This window comes from Opisthocomus hoazin, chromosome 9, assembly GCF_030867145.1.
Source record: "Opisthocomus hoazin isolate bOpiHoa1 chromosome 9, bOpiHoa1.hap1, whole genome shotgun sequence".
Taxonomy (NCBI): Eukaryota; Metazoa; Chordata; class Aves; order Opisthocomiformes; family Opisthocomidae; genus Opisthocomus; species Opisthocomus hoazin.
Window position 1 is genome coordinate 39628482 of NC_134422.1, and position 23739 is coordinate 39652220.

The window sequence follows — 23739 nt, forward strand, 5'->3', positions numbered from 1 at the left end:
TGGTTGGTCTGTCTGGATTTCTAACCACAAAAGCAGGGTGACTTCTTGTACAGAAGTCTCTGTTACCGTCGGGCATACCTTGAAGGCTTAGTAGCAATATGCTGCTTTCTTCTTTCTGCTGGAAGGTAGGATTTAATATAACCTGTTATAAGTTCTTAATCTTGTGAGTTAGAAGCCTAAATTTGCAGCTGACACAGAGTTTCAGTCAATACATGCTCAATTCAAAATGAATGCCAAGGCCTTACTTAGGGTGGATGAATTATTAATATTCTGGAAATGAGGAACACGGTGGTAGAACGGAGTCCACCTGAATGTAACTTACCACCGAGTTGTTCCTGTTGATGCCAGTTTCCTGAAATGAGTCTGGTGTGAAGTGAGTGAATCACTTGAGGAAAAAAATGAGATATAATCTGAACGCTAAAAGAGCGGTATCTTCACTTCAGTGACTGCTCGGTTTGTGGGGGCTGAAAAGACGGTAATTCACTGTTACAGGAGCGGGAAGAGGCACGCGCTAGGTTGGGGTCAGGATGTAAAGGATCAGAAACCGGGGATGGAACACAGCTGCCGTAAACCTCATTCCTGTCCCTTGCAGCCTGCACCACTCTCTGCTTCCTCCGGTTTTTCTCCTAAGCTAAAGGAGTGCTACATGAGAAGTGTAATGTAGCTATGGCTTGAGCATTGCTTGAGGACGTGTGCTAGTGTAGCACTCTGCCTTCGCAGCACCTGTGTGGACAAAACCAATTTAAAAAATTTAAAAACCCATGCCTTTCCTTCCTGGTGTTTGCTGTTGTGGGAGTAGAGTATTTGTTGGCTTTAAATTTCAATGTATGTTAAAATGCCATTTCGGTCACACACAAAAACTGCTTGAACTGCTTAAATTGCCTAGCTTGAAATTCTTTGAGGTGTGGTTTGTTTTTTTTTGAGACCTGTGTGATAGAATTTTCTGCTTGCCACTGCTTTGTTACTTGGAGTTCCCTACTTGTTTTATAATAAACACTGTTGATAAAGGCCTGGGAAAAAATTAAATGTAAAGGCTGACCTTAAAGAATACATTATCTATTAGGTTTTGTTTATTTTAACAGAAATGTTGCCATTTCTTAATGGACAACACTCCCTAACTGCTTTTTATCAACGGGAGGTCTTACTATTGATAAACCTTGGATGAAGCAGTGGTACTTACCTTGGCAATTCAGTATTGTCACAATAGATTTTGTTTATTTAGCAAATAGATTGTACAGAAAACTTACACATATAAATTAGTGTATTTTTATGACTTTTCCCTCACAGTTCTTTAGTCAGATGCATGGAATAACAAGTGTCAAAGTATGTCTTGGACGTTCTGAATGTTGATTTATACTCATTTTGCAATGTTTACTCCCCTTTTTAAAAATTACCTGAATATAATAAGTAACACACACTGAAGTATTTTGTGAGCTTATATATCTTGCAAAATAACATGCTTGGAAGTTTCGTAAACAGTGTTTGTTATTCTTGTTCCATGTGCTGCTTTTGAATAACTTACAGAAACTGTAGAGTGATGAAGTGACTAAACTAAAAATCTTACCGAGTTAGATCTGTTTCCCTCACAGTGAAACTATTGACGGCCCCGAGCTGAGAGAATGAGATTGCTCTGATATGCAAATACCTCCTTATATATATTGATCTGCAGTATCTCGGGAGAAATAGCCCTGAATAACATCAGTAAGAATAGGAAGAGAATTGGAAAAATGAGATCTGGGGGGGCCAGAGGAACCGCAAAAAGAAAAATTAACAGCGGCCACACTGTGTTGGACCAAGAGACCACTTGTCGTACTCTGAACACCAGACACATGAGGACAAGCCCATGTATTTCTCAGGAGTGCTTGTCGTACATAGCTTCCAACTGTCTTTAATCTGGAAGATTTCCTCTACTGGTGGTAGGCCGTGGTGGATTTCTCTTCCAAGCACGTTCCCTGTTTTTCTCCCTTGAATCCCTCTACATTTTTAGCATCTTTTGGAAACCCTACAGCTCCACTACATCTTGTTTTGAGCATGGCTCCAAGTAGCTGGTATTATTAGATCTCTAGGGAAAAATACTTGGAGGAAGTGCTATCCTATGCCTTCCTTTGCTTTGACTCGATGCCAAGTAGAGAAAGCAGATAGGAAAAAAGGAGTTGATGTATTTCAGTTGTGAAGAACGCAATCTCTTGATGTGCTCCAGCGCTAGAAATGTGTGGTTTGGTTTGGATTTTTTTACAAAATTAGAAACTTTTTCTCTTAAGGTGCTTGATTATTTGCTACAAATGGACCTTAATCAGCAAAATCTTTAATGAAGCAAATATTTGTTGTTGGCGGTTATGTACCGGATATGTTTTATGTAGCTATGATGACACTAAGTGCTTTTGCAGAGATGTCTGCAAATGACCCTTCTCTCTTCCCCTCATGCTCGTATTAGAGGCTCCGAAGTGACCTTGGCTTAATCTGTCACTTTTCGTTCTCCCGTTTGAATAGATGCTCTGTCTTTTTACAGAGAGTGGCTGTTGCTGGTGTTAGTAATAAGGCCAAGATGTTTTATTCATTTATGATGTTACAGCCCTAATATGTGGCCACACTAGGCTCCTTCAGACCACATTATTGAAACGAACGGCAAAAATAATCAGTTCTTTTGATCATAAAATAGCAGTTTCATGTGTATTTAGGGAAAGAGACCTCAGAAGTAGTACCTTTTTCACATCTGTGATTGGAAATAGTGTGTAATACATTTGGGCATAAATTTGAGCAAGGCTGGCTTAAAACTGGAGATGTTCATACAGTACACTCGATCAGAATTAAAAAAATGGTATGGGCTTCTAAATTAAAGCAAGATACAATGGAAAAGAAAGCATCACAGTTTTCCTTTAAAAAAAGCCCACTCAAAAAGCTATACAAAATGCATGGAAAGAGTTAGAAGCCTTCCTGAAAGGACAAGAGGAGCAAATTACTATAGAAGGCTCACAAGGCAAGGGGTTATTCTTTGTACAGTCAGCCATTAGGAAAATGTGTTCTACAGATGCTGCATCCTTGGACCTCTGCTGGAATTAAACTGTCTTGCCCGCATACAACGTGGGTGTAGTGCATCTTTTGTAGTTGTAGAAAATGAGTTAAGACCTTACGTTTCTCAGGCCTCGAATCAATTTTAGCAGGCTTGCTGTTCTAGGAGACCTTTTGTCCTGTTCATGTTTCATTCCTCGGTTTACCTTCTGACGCTGAGGCTGTCAGTCATGTGCTCCGAACACCGCATGTGAAGATTGGATCGGAGACGTTACGGTAGTTTGGCCTCTAGGTAATAGCACGAGTGCATTGCAAACTCTCAGTGTTTTCTATCAATCTTAGTAACGTCTGAGATGCCAAGTAGTTTAGTTGTTGGGGTTTGGGAACAGCAGACTACTTAAGAAAAAGATGAATTGTCCTCCACTTCAACAATTCTATAGCTGCAATGTAATGCCTCCTTAAACTCTGGTAACAGCAAAGTTTCTAGTCAAGGAACCTTTTATCTTCACTTTTCATCACTTTCTTCTGTTGTCTTCTCTCTTGTGAGTATAAACACTACGTAAGGGAGGCTTCTCGGACTGACCTCTCTAATCCCTACCAACTCGCTTAGTAAAGCACTGTCTTGTCATGGCCCTAAACACTCCAAGCTTTTGTGTATGAAACAGAGACAAGGAGGATTAGGAAAGCGGGTCAGAAAGGACAGAGCAAAGATGTTATCTCTGCAAATGTCTGTCGGACTAGAGTCAAAACGATAAGAGGGGATGAGCTATAAGGGATCAAAAGGAGTTTAACTGCTGTTGTCTCACCTTGGTGAGCTTTATCCTTGAGTAAGAAGCTGGTAGGTGTCAGAACTGTGCTCTGTATCAGTAGTATGAGCCTTATACCATGGGCTTTTCAGTCTTGTCAATACACAAAGTCTGTATGCTCCAAGTAGCGGTTCTGGATATTGTGTCCAGCACAGCGTCTTCCACACAGAAATACAAAGTTACCGTCTACACAGTACTTGCTGTACAGAAATAATTGCCCATTCTTTGCATGTGTGGGGAGGCAGGAAGAAGTGGAATGAGGACTCTTCCCCTCGAGACAGCAAAAAAGTAAAAGCTTTTAAATGTGCTCTTTATTCAAAGCACGGAAGTGTTTTCAGTTTCTATCACTGGTGACTGTTGTCAGCGTTTACTGGCAGACTTCTCTTTGAGAGATGCAGAAAAAAAATTTGCTTTCCTGAATTTCTTTCAGCAGCAGCACGCAAGTAGGAGTCTATTGGAGGAACCTCCCGGCAATTGCAGGCTAAAGTCTTAAAAGCAAACAACAAGAACTTAAACCCAAACAAAACCAACAAAAAATACACCGAACACCCTCCCCTAAGCCCCCTGTTAGAACAGTTAGACACCTGATTCTGTATTGATCTGTTTGCTTTAGATTCTTTCCTTGACTTAAATATTTATTTATTCTTCAACCTAAAAAAGGTGTAGCCACCAGCGTGATGTTCTGTAGAGAATAACGTGCTTTGGTTTAATATTTATACCAAGCAGGACAGCATTCTGTGGATATTCAAGATCCAAATATAATGGTTTTCAAATTGAGGGTGAAGTTGGGTCTTTGTTTTGGGAGAAGGGGGATTTTTGGAAGGGGAAGAGGGAGGAAGTTTGAACTCTGGGGCATTTGAGCATCGAAGAATATTCAGAGTAACAAGTTTAGTTTGTTGGAGGATTTCTGGCGTATTAACACATCATGACTTCCCTTTCCCTATCGGATGGAAAGCAGCTTGGCTCTACTTCACTCTGCTGCCTTCCAATCTTACTTGCTCTGCGTGCTGTAATTACCTTGCCATATAATTCTTCAACATGTTTGAAGTTAGAAATCATTAGTAAGGTTCGAGCAATCTGAAGAATTTTTTTTCATATTCCTAACCAGGGAATTCTTTGTAAGTTTTAAACTTGGGTTTGTTTCGAATCCTTGAGTGAGAATGTCAAAGCGATACTGTAATAGAGGAGCACTAGGGGACAGATGCTTCAAGGCAAGATGTGGCATTATGTTGCTAGAATAGTAACTTGAAAAGCAAAGACGATTGCTATTTGAGACTGAACTTTATTAGATGACTTGGAAAATGCATGATGAAAAAAAACAGGAAAAAAAAAAATCAGTGAAGAATTCTCAAAGCCCAGGGAATAAAGCTGTACATAAATTGTCGCGCTTTGACTAGGTAGATTATTTGCACTACGGAGAGGAATGGCAAGATCTCTGTAGCAGGAAGCAGTGATCTCTGGTATTTCTGTGTAACCAGAAGCAGGCAAGAATGTAAGAAAACTAGAAAATGTCTCTTGTGTCCTGGAAATTCTCCATAAATGGAAATCTACTAGTAAGTGACCCCTGTCTTCCCCGCAGCCGGGATCTATAGGCGCAGAAGCGTTGTGTTTCTCTCTGCTCCTAGCAGAGCACTGTTTCACGAGTGTTTCTACCAGGCAGAGTCACTTCCACCTTCTAAAAAAAAAAGCTGTGCGCGTGTTCTAGCAACGTGCTCCGTATGCGTTTGCTATGGCTGCTGGCTTCAGCAGGAAGAACGGTGGGTAAAACTGCACCAAACGAGTGACAGGCAAAAGATGGGAAAGGTTTTGAGAAAGAAATTTAGATGCAACTCGGACTAAGGCAATGGACAACGAATGATCTCTTCCTTGCCTTTGGGGAACTGGACCAAAGCGGTGTGTTCTAGAGGATCTTGCATCAGTGTAAAAAGCTAGAGCTAAATTCATGGCATACAGCGAGCAACTCACTTTCTCTGGAAAGGAAGAATAAGACGGAGGAAAGAGCGATGAAGAGATAGTAGGGATGATTCTTTATTTAACCAAGTGTAATACCAGCACTCTTGTATTGATCTTGTACTTACTGGTGCTGCAGGATGAAGACAGAAGGGTGGATAAGGAAGAAGTGCCGGTCTAAACTGAAGACAGAATCGGCCTGTGACAGAGCTGCCGCTGCAGCAGTGACCGGCCCAGGGAGCTGGAAGTTTTTCATTGCAGGGGCTGATGCTGGGTAGCATCTCTGTAGGAGAAGCAGAAAGACCTTCTGTACACAACGGACGTATTCCATGTGAGATGAAAGAGCGCAGCAAGCCTGTGATGGCGATGCTTCCTCTCATCTGTTTTCTTTTCCTGCTCTAGAAGCAGAAAGCCAACTCTGTTACACTTTCTACACTACCTAGTTCTCCCCATCCCCTTCTAGAAAGCTCTGTGGAGACCTCTCCCACCAGAAGACACAAGGCCCTGGTCTCTCCATGTCCCCAAAAGCTCCTTCGCCACAGTTAGCCCAGGGTGCCGCGCTTGTGCCTGAGGTAGGTGCGGTGACTTCCCAGGCTTTCCCGCGCCCATCCCGTAACGGAATAGGGTGGTGTTTAACTTTTTGTCACTCTATTACATCTCATATGTGCACGGATATTATGAAAACATTTTTGACATTGTGTCAAGAATATTAGAGGATGGGGTTTTTCCTGATCCATTTCTTCTTTATTGTGTTTCCTGTTGATCTTTTCTCTAGAGTAAAAATACTGTTTAAAATAACTGTAAAATGTATTTAAACCCTTGAGGGTGTTACTGGGCAACACCAGGGTATGTTTGTTTGTTAGATCTGCAGAGGTCCTCTGTGAAGCAAAACCTGAGATGCTCACATGATTTACAATGACTAATATTGTCGGACTGAAGAGATAAGAATCTGTTTGTAAATCAAGCAGAGCTCTCCCTGAATTTGATGCTATGAAGTCCTAGCATAAGAGAAGGCCTGGTGAGTAAAGAGCATTCTGTAGAACACAAAAAGGGGATGGCAGAAAGACATTGACTAACACTGAGGTAATACTGCTACCGGTACTGAACAAATAGGAAAATAATCCTGGTACGACTCACTTCCTTTTGAACTGGAAGACTTTGAACTCTATGCTGAGAGTTGTTCACCGGCTAGAGGCTGATTTTAAAAATGTAGTCAGAGCCTCTTTGCCTTAAAAAAAACCATTGCCCTGTAGCCTGTGGCTAAGGACAGCTTTTTGCGTAACAACGGAATGAGATTCTGCTGATACGGTGAATTGCTCGTAGGACCAATAAGGCAAATCAAGCTTACGACATCGCTGTAGTGGCTTCCTCATGTTTGTTGCCCAGCAGTGCTTCCATAGTTTTCAGTTTTAATGGTTGTTTTGAAGAAAATGAACATTAAACAAAACAGAAACAAAAGGCATCGACTGACCAAACCCAAATAATATGTAAAGCCCAGCGTTTTGATCAAGTTAGGCTTGCTTTCTACAGCCTTGTTACAAACTGAGTTACTTAAAAGATCTGTCCCAGGCAGCCAAGCTGCTTTACGGGTCCGAGTGTCTGGATGGCACGAGAGCAAAATATGTAGCGAAACTCTCATGTCAATAAAGGCTTTTCTGGGGGGCTAACAGTAGTATCAATGAGCAAGTCGGTGGTTGTCTTTTCCCTGCTCCAGGTATCGATACTGCTGGCACTGTAAAGCACGGGACCCGCTACGAGGCTGAAGCTTACCCCTGGCACGCAGGATGTCTTGCTGAGCCTTTTAAGTAGGACCACCGTGGCTTGCACGTTTGCCATTTCTACCAAATTATAGGATTCTGTGCATCTCTTGCTGCTGAGTGCAACATCTTGAGGAGGAGACATAATTGCAGAGGAAAAATATTCAGAAATAATCTACTGATGTTACAGGCTGGAGAGGCAGGAATAGCAAAAAAATGAGTACCTGCCTGCCAAAAGTGCTTTACGTCTTGCAAAGTTTTATTCAGCTGTGTTAATAACTAGTTGTATGAGTAAAAACTAACAAGACTAACAACTTGTGACAGGAAATTAGTTTTATCTGTTGAACAATGGAAAGCAGTTCTTTAGACTCCAAAGAATTCCAAAACAATTTTATTCAATTATAAATACAGATAAAAAAATGTGGTGTCTTGTTAAATGCAATCCCAGTACTTCTGCCCACTTCTTGGTTGTTAATTTTCACCACTGAGTATCTTAGTCAGTAGCCTGTAAATCGAAAACGAGAGATAAGCGGAGGGTAAATACAGAAACATGTAGTTCGTTTGTTTACATTCTGTAGTATGATTTAAGTAGTGACTATCTATTTGTTACTCATATTGAGAACTAAACAAGTGAGTAAAGCAAAACTGCATCTTCGCTGAAAGGGTGTTTCCTGCCTGAAATTCACCACAAAGCCTGGTTTAGGCTTTCACTCCTCTGTCCGTGATCCCATCAGAGGTAGTAGCTCAATGCAAGCAATGGAATCTATCATTCGGCCTCCTCTGTGACCCAGAATACTTTCCTTCGTGGACAGAGAGCTTGGCTTGGAGCAGCAGTACAGCCCCGAGCCCGTCCACTTTGGGTTTCTCCCTTGTTGCGGCTGGGGGGGTGTCGTGCCGTATAGGGAGATGGGGCCAGGCTCGCAGGCTGTCTAGACGGATTGAGTCCGATTGCGCTCTGAATGAAGGCCAGACAGCAGCGACGCCACCGCTTCCGCTTGCAGCCGGTGACTCAACTCAGTGGGAGCGGAGCAGGGTGCTGAGTCAGCAAAGTTACGGGCTGCTTCACCTTTCTCAGCCCGAACGATGGGAGAGAGCAGATAGGCACGGAACAGCTGTTCACAAAGCAGTTCACTGCCTGAAGAGAGGAAATGGTTTGAAAAACGACTTCCCTGGGGATGAGTAACCCCTGACTCTGCGTACAGACTGAGTTCTTCCTCGTTCTCAGCGAACTGCTACGAGGAGTAGTGCTGCACGGCTGGTCATTAGGAATTCAAAATTTATCATTTGGTAAAACAATTCTAATATCTTAAAAAATACCCATCCTTCACTGCTTGTGTGGTACTGTGAAGTTATACGATCAAGTAGAGAGAATAAATCCTCTCTTTCCTAAAGCTGCTGACTTACTGATCGAAGTATGTATAAACCACTTTCTTCTTTCTTTAGTTTGTGGCCCTGTCCATTTGCTAGAATTTGGGAACTTATTAATCCACCTGCAGTTTTGCTTTGATCAGGTCTGTAGTGTAACAGCTGTGAGAGAGTAGTCAGCAAATAACAATAAAAGTTAAATCTTATTAATGATTTTTTTTTTTTAACCTATAGATAGAGGCAGCAAATTTGCGAAAACTAGCACCAAGTATCAAGTCGAGGCATAGGAACTCTCCTCCTATTCTTGACAGAGGAAGAATTTTTGAGTTGGTTTCCTTAAGAAATTATGACCGCTGGGTAGCAAGAACAAGTAGCCGGAACATGGGATTACCTGCTGCTTCTTTCTGGCTCTGCCACGGATTTACTTGACCAAAACCATCACCTTCTGCGCGTTGCTGCTTCTCAAGCTGTGCCTTGCCGCAGGCAGGGAAGTTGTGAGAATGAATAAATGGAAGAGTCTGGGAGGTTCTCCCTTTGTAGACCATGAGATTGCTGAACAACCTATGTTTAAAATCTACTTTTTTTTGAAGTATATATATTAAAAATGTGCACTATTTACTGCTTACAGCGGAGCAACAGTGCCCCAGGGTTGCGCAAGTACCAAGGCGACGCGTGTATTTCTGGATGGGAGGAAGCAGTTCAGATGAAAAGCGTTCTGAAAACGGAAAACTCTTGACTTGCAACCCCTTTTCAATGAAAAAAATTTATTGTGAAATCCTCTCTCCCTTTCTGTCTGTGGCAATTTTTCCAAATGAACTTGTAAAAAAAACTTGAACAGTAGGTTAAGCAGCAGTGGGCTTGTCAAGAATCAATGGTGTATAATACAGCATACGGGTTTTATATCCAGCCTTTAAAAGGTCGCTGTTACTTAGCCTCTTTCTTTTAGCTTGCTGTGTTTTCTGTTGGCTTCAAGGCTACTTAACGTGGCTGGCATCTTCACATAAAATCTGACTGTATGAAGGTATAATAACATGGAAGTTCTTAATTTAAAGCAACGTTTTCTATTAATTTAGTGTGAAATTGAGATGATCACCCAATATCAATGTTCAGTTCTTCCCCTTGGAATCTTTAATGCATTTCCCATTTGTTCTTGTAAGCCTGAACACCGTGGTATCAGTGAACGCAGGCTGATGGGACGTGATAAAAAAACCCCAACAGTGACTGTGAAGCTGCATTCCAAGGGAAAACAGGAAACTGATGCTAATTCTCAGTTGTGATTCATTAGCTGGTGATGAAGAAAGCACCTTTTTTTTTTTTTTTTTTGAGAAAGGTCCCTGGGTTCTTTGAAGGAATAATTCATTACAAAGAGAAGACAGAGAATGTTAAATACACCTAGGTCAAAGTGTTGATATACTGCTGTAGGCGAATTGAATCAAAGCTTCAGGAAGGCTTAGCGACTGCTAAGTCGTGTCTCGCTTCGTAGGTGAACTCGCAGGTCTTTCGCAAACGTTGTGCTTCTGACTGCACGGAGCCACGTGCCTACCGGTAGCCCTGCTTATTTGAATTATTTTTCGGCCATGATGATTGCTCCCTGTTGAAAGCATTCTCAGTAAGCGGCTTCTAATTTTGCTTGCGCTAGATCTTGTTAGCTCGACCTGATGCATCCAACTTGTTCGAACTGAACCTGTAAAAGCCCACTTACAGCCAATTTAAGAGTTCAAAGTAAAATGATCTCTTGTAGAATCTAGGTCCAAAATTTCACCAGCAGTTCCCATGTCCAGTTTGAAAGCTGGGGGGGGAGGGTTTATACCAGTACTTTAAAAAAACACTCCAATTGAAGTAGCTGCCATTGTTTAAATTAAATGATCCCTTTAAGGTAGGATTTTCAGCTTCTGGGTGCAGCTATTGTGCTAGAATTCATCGCTTCTGGTAGAGGCCACAACATGATGCATTTTCTGAGGCTTTTTCTAGCGTATCTTTGTGGGTCTTCACACGATCATTTTATAAGTGATTTTCTGTTGGGGTTCCCTTAACGCTGAATCTGTCCGTTGGTAGATAGGTGTTGGGTATTTTTAACTTGTATTTAGGGCTTGAAACATCGTTATTTGGTCCTTTACTGTTTATCATGCTCACATGAAAAAAGCAAAGCTGAAAGTTTAGACTTCAGGTAGCAATAGTGGGGAACTGATTACATGGTAACAGTACCAAGGTTTATGAATTGATATTCTGAATTAACGAGAGTTAGTTCCACTTTGTAGGTGTTCCAGCACGTTTTCTTTTCCCTGAAGCCCTGCCCTGTCGAGCAGAGGTTGAACTCTGCTGTAGGCTGATGTGGGCAAGGCTACGAGGGAGTCGACAGCAGCCCACCACTGCCTGAGCCACCACCACCCCCGCGCTAAAATCATCTTCGTCGCGACGGGTGATGTTGAGGGCCACACGCTGCGGGAGAGGCTGAAGCCGGGTGCTTCTTCCCCAGACGGTGGTGAAGCAGGAGGTGAGGCCTCCGTCCCGGCGGCTGGGCACCCCGGGTGCTGGCGGAGTTGTGGCAGGGCTCCGCCATGACCCTGGGGTTCACAACTTCTTCGTTTACGCCCTGTTTGTGTGAGAATCGTTGGGGTTTTCTGCCATGGCTGGGCCCGTGCCGGCACTTTGGTCACTCTTGGCCTGTGTGAACGGCTTTCCTGACGCAGCCTATCTCCCAGGCTTGCTGAGAGCAGGCTCTGGGCCTTAGAGCAGCTGCCAGTACCTGAAGGGGCCTGCAGGAAGGATGGAGAAGGGCTTTTCACAAGGCTGTGTAGTGATGGGACAAGGGGAAACGGCTCTGTACTGAAAGAGGGCAGATTTAGATGAGATATTAGGAAGAAATTCTTTTCCATGAGGGTGGTGAGACACTGGCCCAGGTTACCCAGAGAAGCTGTGGCTGCCCCCTCCCTGGCAGTGTTCAAGGCCAGGTTGGATGGAGCTCTGAGCACCCTGGGCTGGTGGAAGGTGTCCCTGCTCATGGCAGGGGCGTTGGAACCAGATGATTTTTAAGGTCCCCTCCAACCCAAACCATTCTGTGACTCCATGCAGGTTTCACTGAGGGAGCCTGGCTGGGAAGAGCTGTGTCAGACAGCCCTGTCCCCCTTCCTCCGTGTTCTCAGGGCTCCTCAGGGGCACTTGACCTGCGCCAGGCTGCGGGGCCGGCAGCAGCCGTTCCATGCGGCCGCTGCCTCAGCCCAGGGAGCCGGCGCTGGAACCCCCCCCCCTCCCCGGCCGGCGGAAGGGAGCGGAGGCCGCGGCGGGGCAGGGCCCGCCCCGCCCCCGGCAGCACATGACGCGGCCGCTCCTTCCTGCCGCCCCCGTCCCGCCGAGCGAGGGAGCGGGGCGCCGGGCGGGGGAAGCGCCGCCGCCGCCCGCCCCTTCCCGCCGGGCCGAGCCGGGCCCTGCGCTGCCCCGCGGAGCCGGGCCATGGCGCGGCTGTGGCTGCTGCCGCTGCTGGCCGGCGCGCTGGCGCCGGGCGGCGCCTTCAACCTGGACGCGGAGCACCCGGCCGTCTACTCGGGTGCCGAGGGCAGCTACTTCGGCTTCGCCGTCGACTTCTTCGCTCCCGACCCGTCCTCGTAAGTGCCCGGAGGCGGAGGGGGGACACGGGGACGCCTTGTCCCGGCGGGGTGCGGGTGAGGATGCCCCGCCGAGCCGCGGCGGTGGGGCGGCTGCCCGAGGGGCCGGGCTGCGGGGGGCTGGCGCGGGCTGCGCTTAGGGCCAGCTTCTGCCGCTTTTCCCCCTTCCTTTCCCACCTTGAGAAAGGAAAAGCTGCTGGCTTCCGTCGTGCTGAGGGGATTTTCTCTTTCTCTCTCTTCATCTTTACCTCGTAAAACTTCACGAACACGCTCTACAGCTATTGGGCAAGCCTTGTTTGCGTTTCTGTGTTGCCTCCCAGAACTAGAAGCGGTCCTGCCTTGGCTTGCAGTGTTGCCACATCCTGCTGCGCTATCTTAATCCCCTCAGTCTTTGCCCTAGAAGAAGAAAGGTTCTGGCTGTGTCCCCTCCCTGTGTTTCGGAGTCGGCGTGTGTGGCTGCAGAGTTATCAGGGGGCTGGGAAATCCGTGTAGTAAACTTTCTTCCTTGCCTCCTGATAAAGCGTGATGTGACGCAGCTCTCGTTGAAATCGCTGTTTGGAGCCTTTCCATAATTTTTGTAATAACTGTTGATCTCAGGGCACACAGCTGTACAAGAGAACATGTTGGCTTTTTTTTTTAATGTAGAACACTGGTGCTTTTCGGACAGCAGGGAAGACTCCTGTGAGGAAAGGCTGAGGGAGCTGGGCTTGTTTAGCCTGGAGAAGAGAAGGCTGCGAGGGGACCTAATAAATGCTTACAAATATCTGCAGGGTGGGTGTCAGGAGGATGGGGCCAAGCTCTTTTCAGTGGTGCCCAGCGACAGGACAAGGGGCAATGGGCACAAACTGAAGCACAGGAAGTTCTGTCTGAACACGAGGAAGAACTTCTTCACTCTGAGGGTGATGGAGCCCTGGAACAGGCTGCCCAGGGAGGCTGTGGATTCTCCTTCTCTGGAGATATTCAAGACTCGCCTGGACAAGGTCCTGTGCAGCCTGCTGTAGGCGACCCTGCTTTGGCAGGGGGGTTGGACTAGATGACCCACAGAGGTCCCTTCCAACCTCGAACACTGTGTGATATTTTGAAAAGAGTTTTTTTGATTTTTTTTTTTTTTTAGATGTCACTAGGAGTTAGTCTTATCTGCTAAGTTAAACCTTAGTACTGTGCTTAATCTTAAATTTAAGCTCATAATTGAAACAGAGTAGCTATGCAGCTTTTACAGGAACAGGCTCTAATGGTGTTAAAGTTTGAGTTTATGCCTGTGGAAATTGATCTTTTGCTTCCTGAAATAGCCAGAAATGCTTGAACGCCACCTCCTCCAGCCGCAGGCCCGTGTGGTGCCCATCATACGCCCACCACAGACGGGAATGGTGGCGAGTTCCCTCGGGCTGCTGGAGGGGAAGGAAAGGTGGCGATGGGCAGGGAGCTCAGTGATGTCTGCAGTTACGCGTTAGGCAGAGAACTGAGTGGGCTATTTTGCAGCGTGATTAGCGAAAGGTGTGTGGTAAAATGAGCCTTGTTGTATGGCTTCTTTCATGTGTGTCACTGGGTTCCTGCACCTTTGTTGCTGCGTTGGTGAATTTTTATTTATCACCTGCTCTTTACCTGAGGATTAAAGATTAAGTAAATTCGGTCGAGCTAAAGCTATTTGAATTGCCTGGCCTTACCACAAAGGAGTGTTATTAGCTCTTGAACGCTCCAGCTGCTGTTTCACAGTCTGCATTGACCTGCTGGATACCAAAATAAAGCATATTTGGAAGTCCCCTATGAAAGGTCTATTGCAGGAGTCAGCGTGGTGGTCTTGTATCAGGGCGCTGTCTGGTGCCGGGCAGAGGGCAGAACTGCAACGCGAAGTGACCGGACATAACTTTACAAAAACTGGAAAAGGTTTCTTATACATGCTGTGTATTAAAGGCATTGCATTGGGTAGTCTGTCTGTCCAGCGTAGGAATACATGGAAACGCCGGTTTCTCTTTGTGTCCATGGCACAGCACTGGCAGCGATGGCTGCTGTGAGTACACCTGCCGAGGCTGAGCTGCTGGGGACACCGACGCGCTCCCTCCCAGTCCTGGGCACAGCGTTGTGCTGGGCAAGTGGTTGTGTCGCGCGGGAGATTGGCAGCGTCAAAGCGTAGCTAGTGTACTGCTGTGGAATTAACAATTTTCCCTCTACTCCCCATTTCCCAAAGAATGCGGACTAGACCCTTCTTTATGCTTAGGCAGTTTGTGTATTATTGTAAGACCTGGGACAAAATTTCCTTGTTTCGTCTATGATTAAAAAAATGCATTTTTCTTGCTCTGGGAAAAGAGGTGACTAAACCTTTGAGGAGTCCTGTAATGACTCCTTTATTGGTAACCTTTGTGATGAAGTTTAGTACCAAGATTATCTTGAAGATTTAAAATATATGTGTAGAATTGTGATGATTTATTTTTTTTAAAACAAGTATTTAATTTGGGGGGCTTCTCAAATGCTAATGATACAAGAGTAAAGTGGGAGGCCAGCTGCCACTTGTTTAATAGAGTGTAATTACAATATCTAGTGTGTTTCTTCACTTGGCATTGTGATGTTTTATTTTTAAGCATTTCTGTTATGCCCAGTGAGAACGTTTTAAGTTGATTAAAGCATTTTAAATTCTTGCTTTTGGAATCTGGAGAGTCTATGAATGGCAGCTAAGGGAAACAAATGGATTACCAGTGAGCCTAGACTTTGTCAGGGTCCACACCAGGAAATTTCTAAGGTTCTGGAAATTCAAACGAGTGGAAAACTAGTAGCCTATGTTGGTCTTCATATGAATTGAGCTTTGATGAGGTGCTACATGTTTGTGCTTGGTATTTACATAAGAAGACATAGAAACTTAGCCCTGTACTGAAGTCTGAAAGATGACTGTGAAAATGCGAGCAGGTTTAGTAAGTCTGGATGTGCCTACCTGTAAACGTTCTCTCCAACCAGTCCTGCAGCTTCTTCAGCTAACCCAGTTTCCAAACGAGATAACCATAATTCTTGATATGGGATGACAAGACTTGCTCTTGCAAGCTGCAGTGTCTGTTAAACAGCCTATGTGGACACAACAGAGAAGATTCTGATGAAAGGAAGCATTTAGTTTTACATCTGTTATATGTCTTCATCTATACTTTAAATTGACTGCCTCAGGAAAGTGCTGATGGCTCAAGCGTGTCTCGGAGGTGCTGGAGTTCCCGGAAGATGTTAATAACCTTGTTTGGTCTGGATTTTTGTTTGATCGGTTTCTTACTTCAACTTCGGAATTTTACCTCCTGCACAGGCATCATCTTGCAGCAGTTCTTGCTCAGAGTGCACTTGACATGTTCATATAAGCAGAGATTTGTAAAAGCACAACAGATCTTAATGAGCAAATGATTGCTGTGTAATGAATTTCAGTAAAGATTCATTAACGTACAAACATGCGGCTGACAGTCACTTGGGTCCTTGGAGATTCTTCTTGAAAGAGTGTTTGCTAATACTGGGCTGACTCACCACTTCGTACCTTCTGAGCTCAGCAGCACTACTGCTTTGTTTATATATTGTTTCCATTTTTGAACTGACTTCCTTGAATTACTCTTGCATACAAAATTAACCAGAAATTATGCCAGCCGATGACTTTCTTAAATTACAGAAATACATGATTTCCTGTTCTGCTGCACACATACATATTTTTGAAAGGAAAAAAAGGATATAAAAGGTGTTTATCTCATTTTAAATATTAAGTAGGACCAAATACTTAAATTTTCTATCCATTTGTCTCTTCTTTTTAGTAATTTTTTTGCCTGCTTTTGCTTGCAGAGAAAAGGACCCAAGACCTAAAAACCTAACACAAATTTCTCTGAAACTCAAAGTAGTTCTAGTCAGATTTAGATTTGAATGGGCAAGGCTTTTGCTTTACTGACTCTTCAAATGTCATAAAGTAACGATGTCTGTGCCTAAGGTTTTTGAAACCTTTAGTTTATTTCTTCTTTTTACTGCAGGATATTTCTTCTGGTGGGAGCTCCAAAAGCAAACACTACCCAGCACAACATCGTCGAAGGAGGCCAGGTGCTTAAATGCAACTGGAATTCCAACAGAAATTGCCAGCCGATTATCTTTGACTCCACAGGTAAGATGCGGTTCGCTGTGGGGGAGGTGAGGTGTCTCTGCTCTCACCCGAGCCTGAGCGCGCAGGAAGGAGTCCGATTCGCGCAGGGTTTCTTGATGGTCGATGTGAAAGCAGCTGGTTTTGGACTGGCAACTAGTAAAGGCTTGTGTGGGGTTTTGGGGTTGTTTTTTTATTCTCTGCTCCCTTTGAGAATTTTGTTGTCCTTGGTATGTGCTGAAAGCCAGAGTGAGCATACGTTATTCTTATGTTTTGACCTACTTACATTTTTCCTCTGTACAAAAACTGTGTATTTCTCCTAAAACATTTAGCAACCTAATTCCTGATAAACCCCAAGGCCTTTAGTGCCTATTAAGAACATGGTACATGAGGAAAGATACTTCTTTAGTATCAGCAAAGGTGGTGTATGCAGAAATATTTAGAAGTTTAATGTGAAACTGGGAATGTAAACTTCAAACTGTGGAGAAAATCCCTTTTTTTTTTTTTTTAAATATATTTTTCCCCTTGGATGTAGCTTCATAGTATTTGTGACATTTATGATGGCGGCACGCGGGGTGCCTTGGATCAGAGGCATTCCTTACCGATTTCTGGAGTATGCTAAAGCTGAGCAGCGACAGTGCTGACGTGAAGTGTTTCACTCAGTCTTCATGCTCTGGTACACACGGTGATTTCCACGAGTTGTGGCAGGTCATATGAGAATGAGCTGCGTGTGCTTTTCTGCCTGAGCCATTCAGCGTTGAATCCTGTTTTCCACAGCATGTTTCAGGCCAGCGGAAAAGCCTTTCCATGTCATGGGAGTGGATTAGCAAGGCCCATATGGTAGGGCAGAGGAAACACCTGTGCTTTTAAGATCTACTCAGTTGTAATTCATTCTTGCCTCCGCTGGTATTTTGACTTTGCAGTCTAATGGCTATTAGATTTCTGCAGCCTTCGTAAATTGTGTACGGTACAGTAGAGAAGCTCTTCCAATTCCATTGTGGAGGTATTCCACGAAATGCTGTTGGTTTTGAGATTTCTGAACTCTCCGTATATTTTTTGGAAATCTGTTATCAGTTCCCTTGGGGAGCCGGAGGGAAGTAGTACGTAATGGTACGCCCAAAACCCGAGTCGTTATCAGTCTCTCTATTTCACTCAGCAGGAACCCTTCTGCCAGATGACTTCAGATCTCTAGTAAGCTGCAAAGTGTGACATTGCTGTCTTACACTGACGCAGACAAAGAAATTATTTTCACACACAGAATGGTAGGGGTTGGAAGGGACCTCTGTGGATCATCTAGTTTTTAAATGTTTTGTGGTTTTTTTTTTCCTTTGGGCTTATTGTTTATGAGAATATAAATGTGGGTTTTTTTGTTTTTAAAAAAAGAATCTAGCTGTCCCTAATCACCACTAATATAATAGCCAAAAAACTTCTGGCAGGGCAAGATGAGCCACCTGGGTAGGTTCTAGACGCATCTTCCAAGGCGAATTGCAGTGCATTTAGCTGTTTATACCGTGAACATCACAGCAGGCCTTTCCGTATGCCAGGCAGAGTAAATTGGTACAGAGGCCACGCTGCTTTGCTGTGTGTCTGTGCTTAAGGTACATGCTACTGGGCACACAACCAGTGTTTGGCTTATAATTTGCCTTTAAGTAGTGGGCATGTTAATCACTTGAAATTTTAACAGTAAAAATAGCAGGTCATAATGGCTTAAAAGGATTTCTTTCAGGCACATCTTAATGCATTCCAGCGTTGTGGCAATGAATTGGGAAATAACACGTTTGTCAGTTATTCTCTGGGTGAAAAGGGGCATTGTATTTCAGCATAATAAAATAATAAATGCACTGAGACAAAAATCAAATGTCTTTTTCTTTGTGCATAATACAATGGTTGATTCCCGACATTAGGATGACAGTGCCTGACTGCCAACACGGTGGAAACCCCCACTCCTGCCGCCCCTACCCCATAAGGTAACGGGGGCTAGGGAGGACCTGTGATTCACGTCACAGGAGATGGGAAGCAGAAGATGTGGCTGCTGGCTTGTGGTGCTAATGCAAAGGTGCTTTTTGTAGCTGGCTCAGTGCAACCTCTGCAAGAGTTCAGGTTCATCTGTCACTGCTTTGGCGTTTGTGGAATATGATTTGTTACTCCAGAGGCATTGCTCAGCCCAGATTTCTATCTGCCCTTCTCGCCCCCCTAGATTATTTAGCTGTTTTGTTAGTGGAGAAAGCAGCACAGGTTCTGCATAGTTAGTTAGATGGATTTCTTCGGAGTTCTTTTCTGCTTGTTTACAGCTAGTGAGAAATCTGGCCTGTGAAAGTGGCGAGAACATTTGTACTTCTGCCTTTTCCCCTTTACCTGTCAATGCCAAACTCCGTATGTGGAGTTGCAAAATTGTGATTACTAGAAGGCGTGCCCCTGTTCCTCCTCCTGCTTCCCGGTGCTGGCTAGCACAGCTGGCAGATCCCGGGCCCGGCCGAGCCGCTGCGTCCTGCACGCCGTCGCTGAGAGGCAGGGAGAGGCCGTGCGAGCGTAGCGAGGGAACGGAGGAAAGAGCGGGGCTTGTGCTGACAGTGCAAGGTTGTGTTTGTCTGCTTGTCTCGTGGTTGTGTCACAAGTAAATGTGAGAGTAGGGATTTACAGAGGTCCAGCAAGAAAGGCTTTTCCCTCTCCATTATTATCGTCTTTTGTTATTAAACTTTCCATGTTTTTAGTTAACTTCTCCTCTGGCTTAATGGGTCCTTGTCTCTTCCCCATCGACATAAAGGCCGTACTGAGCTCAGCTGCATGGCAGTGAAGGCACGGAATTGGGGTTTCTTTTCTAACACTTGCTTTTGGCTTAAATATTGTATTGGCACAGAAGTGTGATCATATACAGAGACAAGTCCAACGGCTATTACATAGTCCAAGAGAGAAGGTACTAGCTGCTTTACATTAATCTTTGGAGAAGGAGCTGTTCAAGCTGTTACCTTACACCAGCATTGCTTGTTGGCTTACGTTTACCCTCGCCCCAGCTCCTCTGGAGGGAAGCAATAAGTCTTGAAGCTGATAGTTCCTGGTAGTACCAATTTATTGCTTTGTTTCTTTCTTCCTGTGCATGCCAGCTCGGCTCTTTGGGAAGCAGAGCTGGGCACCTCATAACACGAGTCCATTCACGGAACTCGCACAGCTCTCATGCTAAAAATATGTCTATTTCCCTCCTTCTCATGCCCTCCCCACCAGCCTGTAGCATTAAAAAAAAAACCTTATTAAAGAATATGTTACAATTTTTAATCTGCTGGCCAGAAAATATTGTTTGTTCACTGTTCCTCCACAGCGTATTTTCTCATTTAAAACAGCAATATGTGTGCAAAGGGGAAGGGGAATCTCCCCTTGTCCTAGATCTCCCAGCACAATGGTTACACTCATGTAAAAATACACTAGAGAATATTCTGTATATATGTCTGTGTGCATGTGTTTCTGTGCGTATTATACTAATTGCTTCTGATGTTTTGGTATACATGGTGGCTGTGGAAGGCAAAATGTTTATATCACACATTAACACTTCCCAAATGTAAAGATGCTTCGCTGTGGGGCTTCTGAGCCTTTCAGCATTGACATCAGTTGGCTTTGATTTAACACAGTTGTGACTATGTGAAAATTGTGTAACAACCACGTGTGGTAGCAAATGCCCTCAAATTCAGGGGTGCACGTAGCTGTGCTGCATGTGCTTGTGTGTACACAGGGTTAAACTTTTTTTTTTTGAAAGGGTTTCAGGTGTCATTAGGTGTGCATTTCAGGCTGGTGTTTGCTCTTAGAAGCACATGAAGGTTAAAGTTAAAAAGCAACCAACTACCAGAGGAAGCTTCCTCACAGGCACGCTTCTGCTGATCCTGCTGCAAAACTGAAATATGAAGCAGTGCTTCTGTCCGTTACTCTAACGGATTATCCTGCAGCTCTAGAGAGAAATAGATCTGATGTAAAAAGTGCTATGTAAGTGCTGAGCTTTTTTTGCCTTATTCCTGTTTACCTTGTTAATTCAGAAGCTAAATGTGCCAGTGTCACAAAACTAAAGCTTCAGTATTTGTATTCTTGTATATCTTTACTTGTTACTACAATTGCCACAGCATGACCACAATTTCAATTAAATTGTTATGTAAAATACTTGGGCTTTTTTGACCTTTGTCTCGGTTAACTTTCAGAGTTTCAGAATGTGTAGTAGGCTGTATTTCCTCAGGACAAGCACTGGGCGGGGGAAATACACATGCTCAAGACCATATATTCTTCAAAACTGTCATAAGCATAAACAACATCAGTAAATCCTTTCCTTTGCAAGGTGTTTTACATTTCACATTCAAATTACCAAAACCCACAAGTTACGGGTCAAGGTGGACAAATATTTGTCTTCATTCTTACCCCTTCTCCACAGCGGAAAATTCTGTGGCTGAAAACTTAGTTTATTTTTTGTTTTAATCCGTAGCAATAGGGAGATGTTCTGAATCTTACAAACAAGAAAGAATCTGGGAAAGAAAATGGGAAAACTGCTCTTTCAGTTTGCCAAGCCCTAGTGCTACTGTTTCTACAAGAATGGAGAGGTGGCTCCTTGCTTAGAAGGCTTAACGGGGTCTAGTGAGCAGCTGGCTTCGTCTGCCAGCTGCTTAGCAGCTTTTTCCAGGAAAAACATATTTCTTGTGGGTAAGCTTTAAAAGGAATGCACTTAATATAGCAGTCCATTTTCTGTTTCTGATCCATTTTGAGACAGTGGTCCAAACCCATTTATTCTAAAGACGCATCTATTCTCCCTCCGCTTTTCTCCTTCCATGGCCTTCACGAAGTAGCACAGCAAAGTTTGCATCGATACTACCAAGTATTACAGAAAGTATCTTCGTAATCTTGCTCAGGGAAAAGATTCTTGAAAAGCTAAAGGTTTTTCTGGGAGTTATATTTGTTTTGTGTAGTTGTCCATTTTTTTGTGTATAAAATTGTGTTTTTTCTTTGCAAGAGGAGGGTCAAAAGCTCATTGAGTCAGGTAACAAAACCAGTGAGCAGAGAGGCAGTCAAATGTGCCTTTTAGGAAAATCAACAAGTCATCTTTATGGTTTTATTTATGTATTTTACAGTTTGGCATCTATGAAATAGCAGGGTGGATACACTTTGCAATTGTCTGACATCTAGATAAATATCTCCGTTATTTGCCATGGAATTTTAGAGAGCAGGATCACTCAGAACTTTCATTCTGACAAACAAACAAGTCTTCAGAGACCCACGTAACCAGCTGGAGTTCGTCAGAGTGTACACATGTGAGCAATATTTAGCAAATTAATGTAAACCAAATGAGTTTCCTATGTGCTTGTTTTCCAAAAGGAAGCCATCTTCATAATTATTCATATTGTGTTATTTTTCATCTTCGGGGTCCTAGCTCTTCATCAGTCTAGAATAGTGGGAAGTGGGTTGGTAGAAACAGCATTTCCTCGTGCACCCGTGGCTTTTCGTAAAAATGTAACAAAGCGGGTTTGTGATGATACAAGTTTCTCTTGTGAAAATCTGCCATTTTTTAAATGAAAACTTGAATTGAGAAATGTACCTGCTCCCGTACAGGATGTTTGAAAGCGCAGCTCTTCAGGTTGGCATTAAAAGCGCAGTACGGACACTGTTCCAAGAGCTGCTGCGTTTACAATAATCTGATGAAATGCAGACAGCTCTACAAACCGCTCAAGGCAAACGTGCTCATAAACCAGCTTTGAACTTCTACGCTAATGAATTGCAGATTTCGGTTTTAGCACGGGAAGACCTGCTTGCTCGGACAATGTGGTGTTTTGCCTTTCTGAGACACCTCGTGTAACAGATCGACGCACCGCTGAATTGTCGTTCTTTCTTCTGGGAAAAGCTTTCCCTGCTCCTTTCATTCTCTGCATCAGATCTCAAAATTCAAGACTGGGGAAGCTTATAGGAGCTGTTAAATACTGAAAACTAAGAGCATCTCAAATGTTTTCAGCTCTGTGTGCTGTGTTTTGATTGCTTTGGAAAAAGAATTCAGCGTAGCCTCCGGCTGCATCAAGTTTTATCACTTTGACAGTTGTACTGTCCCTCCTTGCCCCCTCTTGCCATGTGTTTTGATGCACCAGAGTCACTTTGGAGAAATGGTTTGTTCTTAAATATTTTTGGATGAAATTCTTTTAAGACTGGTTATGTTGATCTGTGCTAAAAGAGGAGAAAGAAGCTTTTGAAGAGGAGAATACTTATAAACTCTCCTGATTCCTGCTTATGTTTTCATGTTAGGGTTCCCTCCCCCATCCCCAAATGGGTGATTTTAGACAATAGGAGTCTTTGTCTGGAAGCCCAAACCACCAGTTTGGCGTGGCTGTATCAGCTGTGACCGATTTAGTGTGAAGTGAGCGCTTTAACTGCCTTGCGCAGCTTCGTGCTGTAGCACTGCCCGGTGTAAGATCTGCTCGTGTTGGGAAGTTATGACTGGAGTAGGGGTCATGAGTGTCATTTGCCTTTTGGAGATTTTGCTCATTTGTGCAAACTAGTCAGTTGTTCATAGCTCCATCCTTTCCACTTGTGGAATAAGGAGATGGATAAGGAAGTGTGGGATAGGTCAGAATTTTGTGAAAATAGCTTGCTTTAATGAAGTGCTGCTTTATTTTTAGCTGATTGTTTCATTGGTATTAGGGTGGAATCAGTATGGGGATTTCAGTCTCAAAGGCAATGGAGTTACTTAGCAATAAAGCAATAAATCTTGTGAAGACCATTCATTCATTTGTAGTAAAGCAGACTGATTTTTAACTCACTAAATCTGTCGTTACCTCAGTCCCACTGAAGTTTGGTTGTTATCCTTATTGCGTGTGCTGGTATGACTGAAGTCTGCGTTGGGCTCTGGGTACGGCTCTGAATACCGAAAGCGGGCGGCAGAATCTGTAAAAACAAAAAAACAACAACAAAAAAAACCCCTCCTCCGTGGGTTGTTAGAGCTGACAGTGGAAAAATGCTCATGCTTTTGTGATTAGGTAGACTCCTGCATGAATATTGTTGGCTCTGCGTGTGCGTAGCTGGATCTCAACTGCATGACTAGCTGGAAGAAAAAGTGTCTGTCTTGTATTAGGCAAAGGGAAAAGATGTTTTTGTTCCAGCACAGCCCGGGGAAAGCAGCAGGACTCGTAGCTCAGCAGAGGAAGGGGAGTAGCGGGGAG

At 43.9% G+C, this 23739-nt stretch overlaps 1 protein-coding gene across 1 annotated transcript in view; it reads left to right on the plus strand.

The window, feature by feature from the left end:
* Positions 1-12313: 12313 nt before the first annotated feature.
* Positions 12314-23739, plus strand: part of ITGAV (integrin subunit alpha V) — a 52210-nt gene continuing 40784 nt past the window's right edge. Inside the window, exons 1-2 of the mRNA XM_075430783.1 lie at positions 12314-12489; positions 16467-16594. Coding sequence (XP_075286898.1) covers positions 12338-12489; positions 16467-16594 — 280 coding nt within the window. The 5' untranslated portion in view covers positions 12314-12337. The remainder of the gene's footprint in view (positions 12490-16466; positions 16595-23739) is intronic.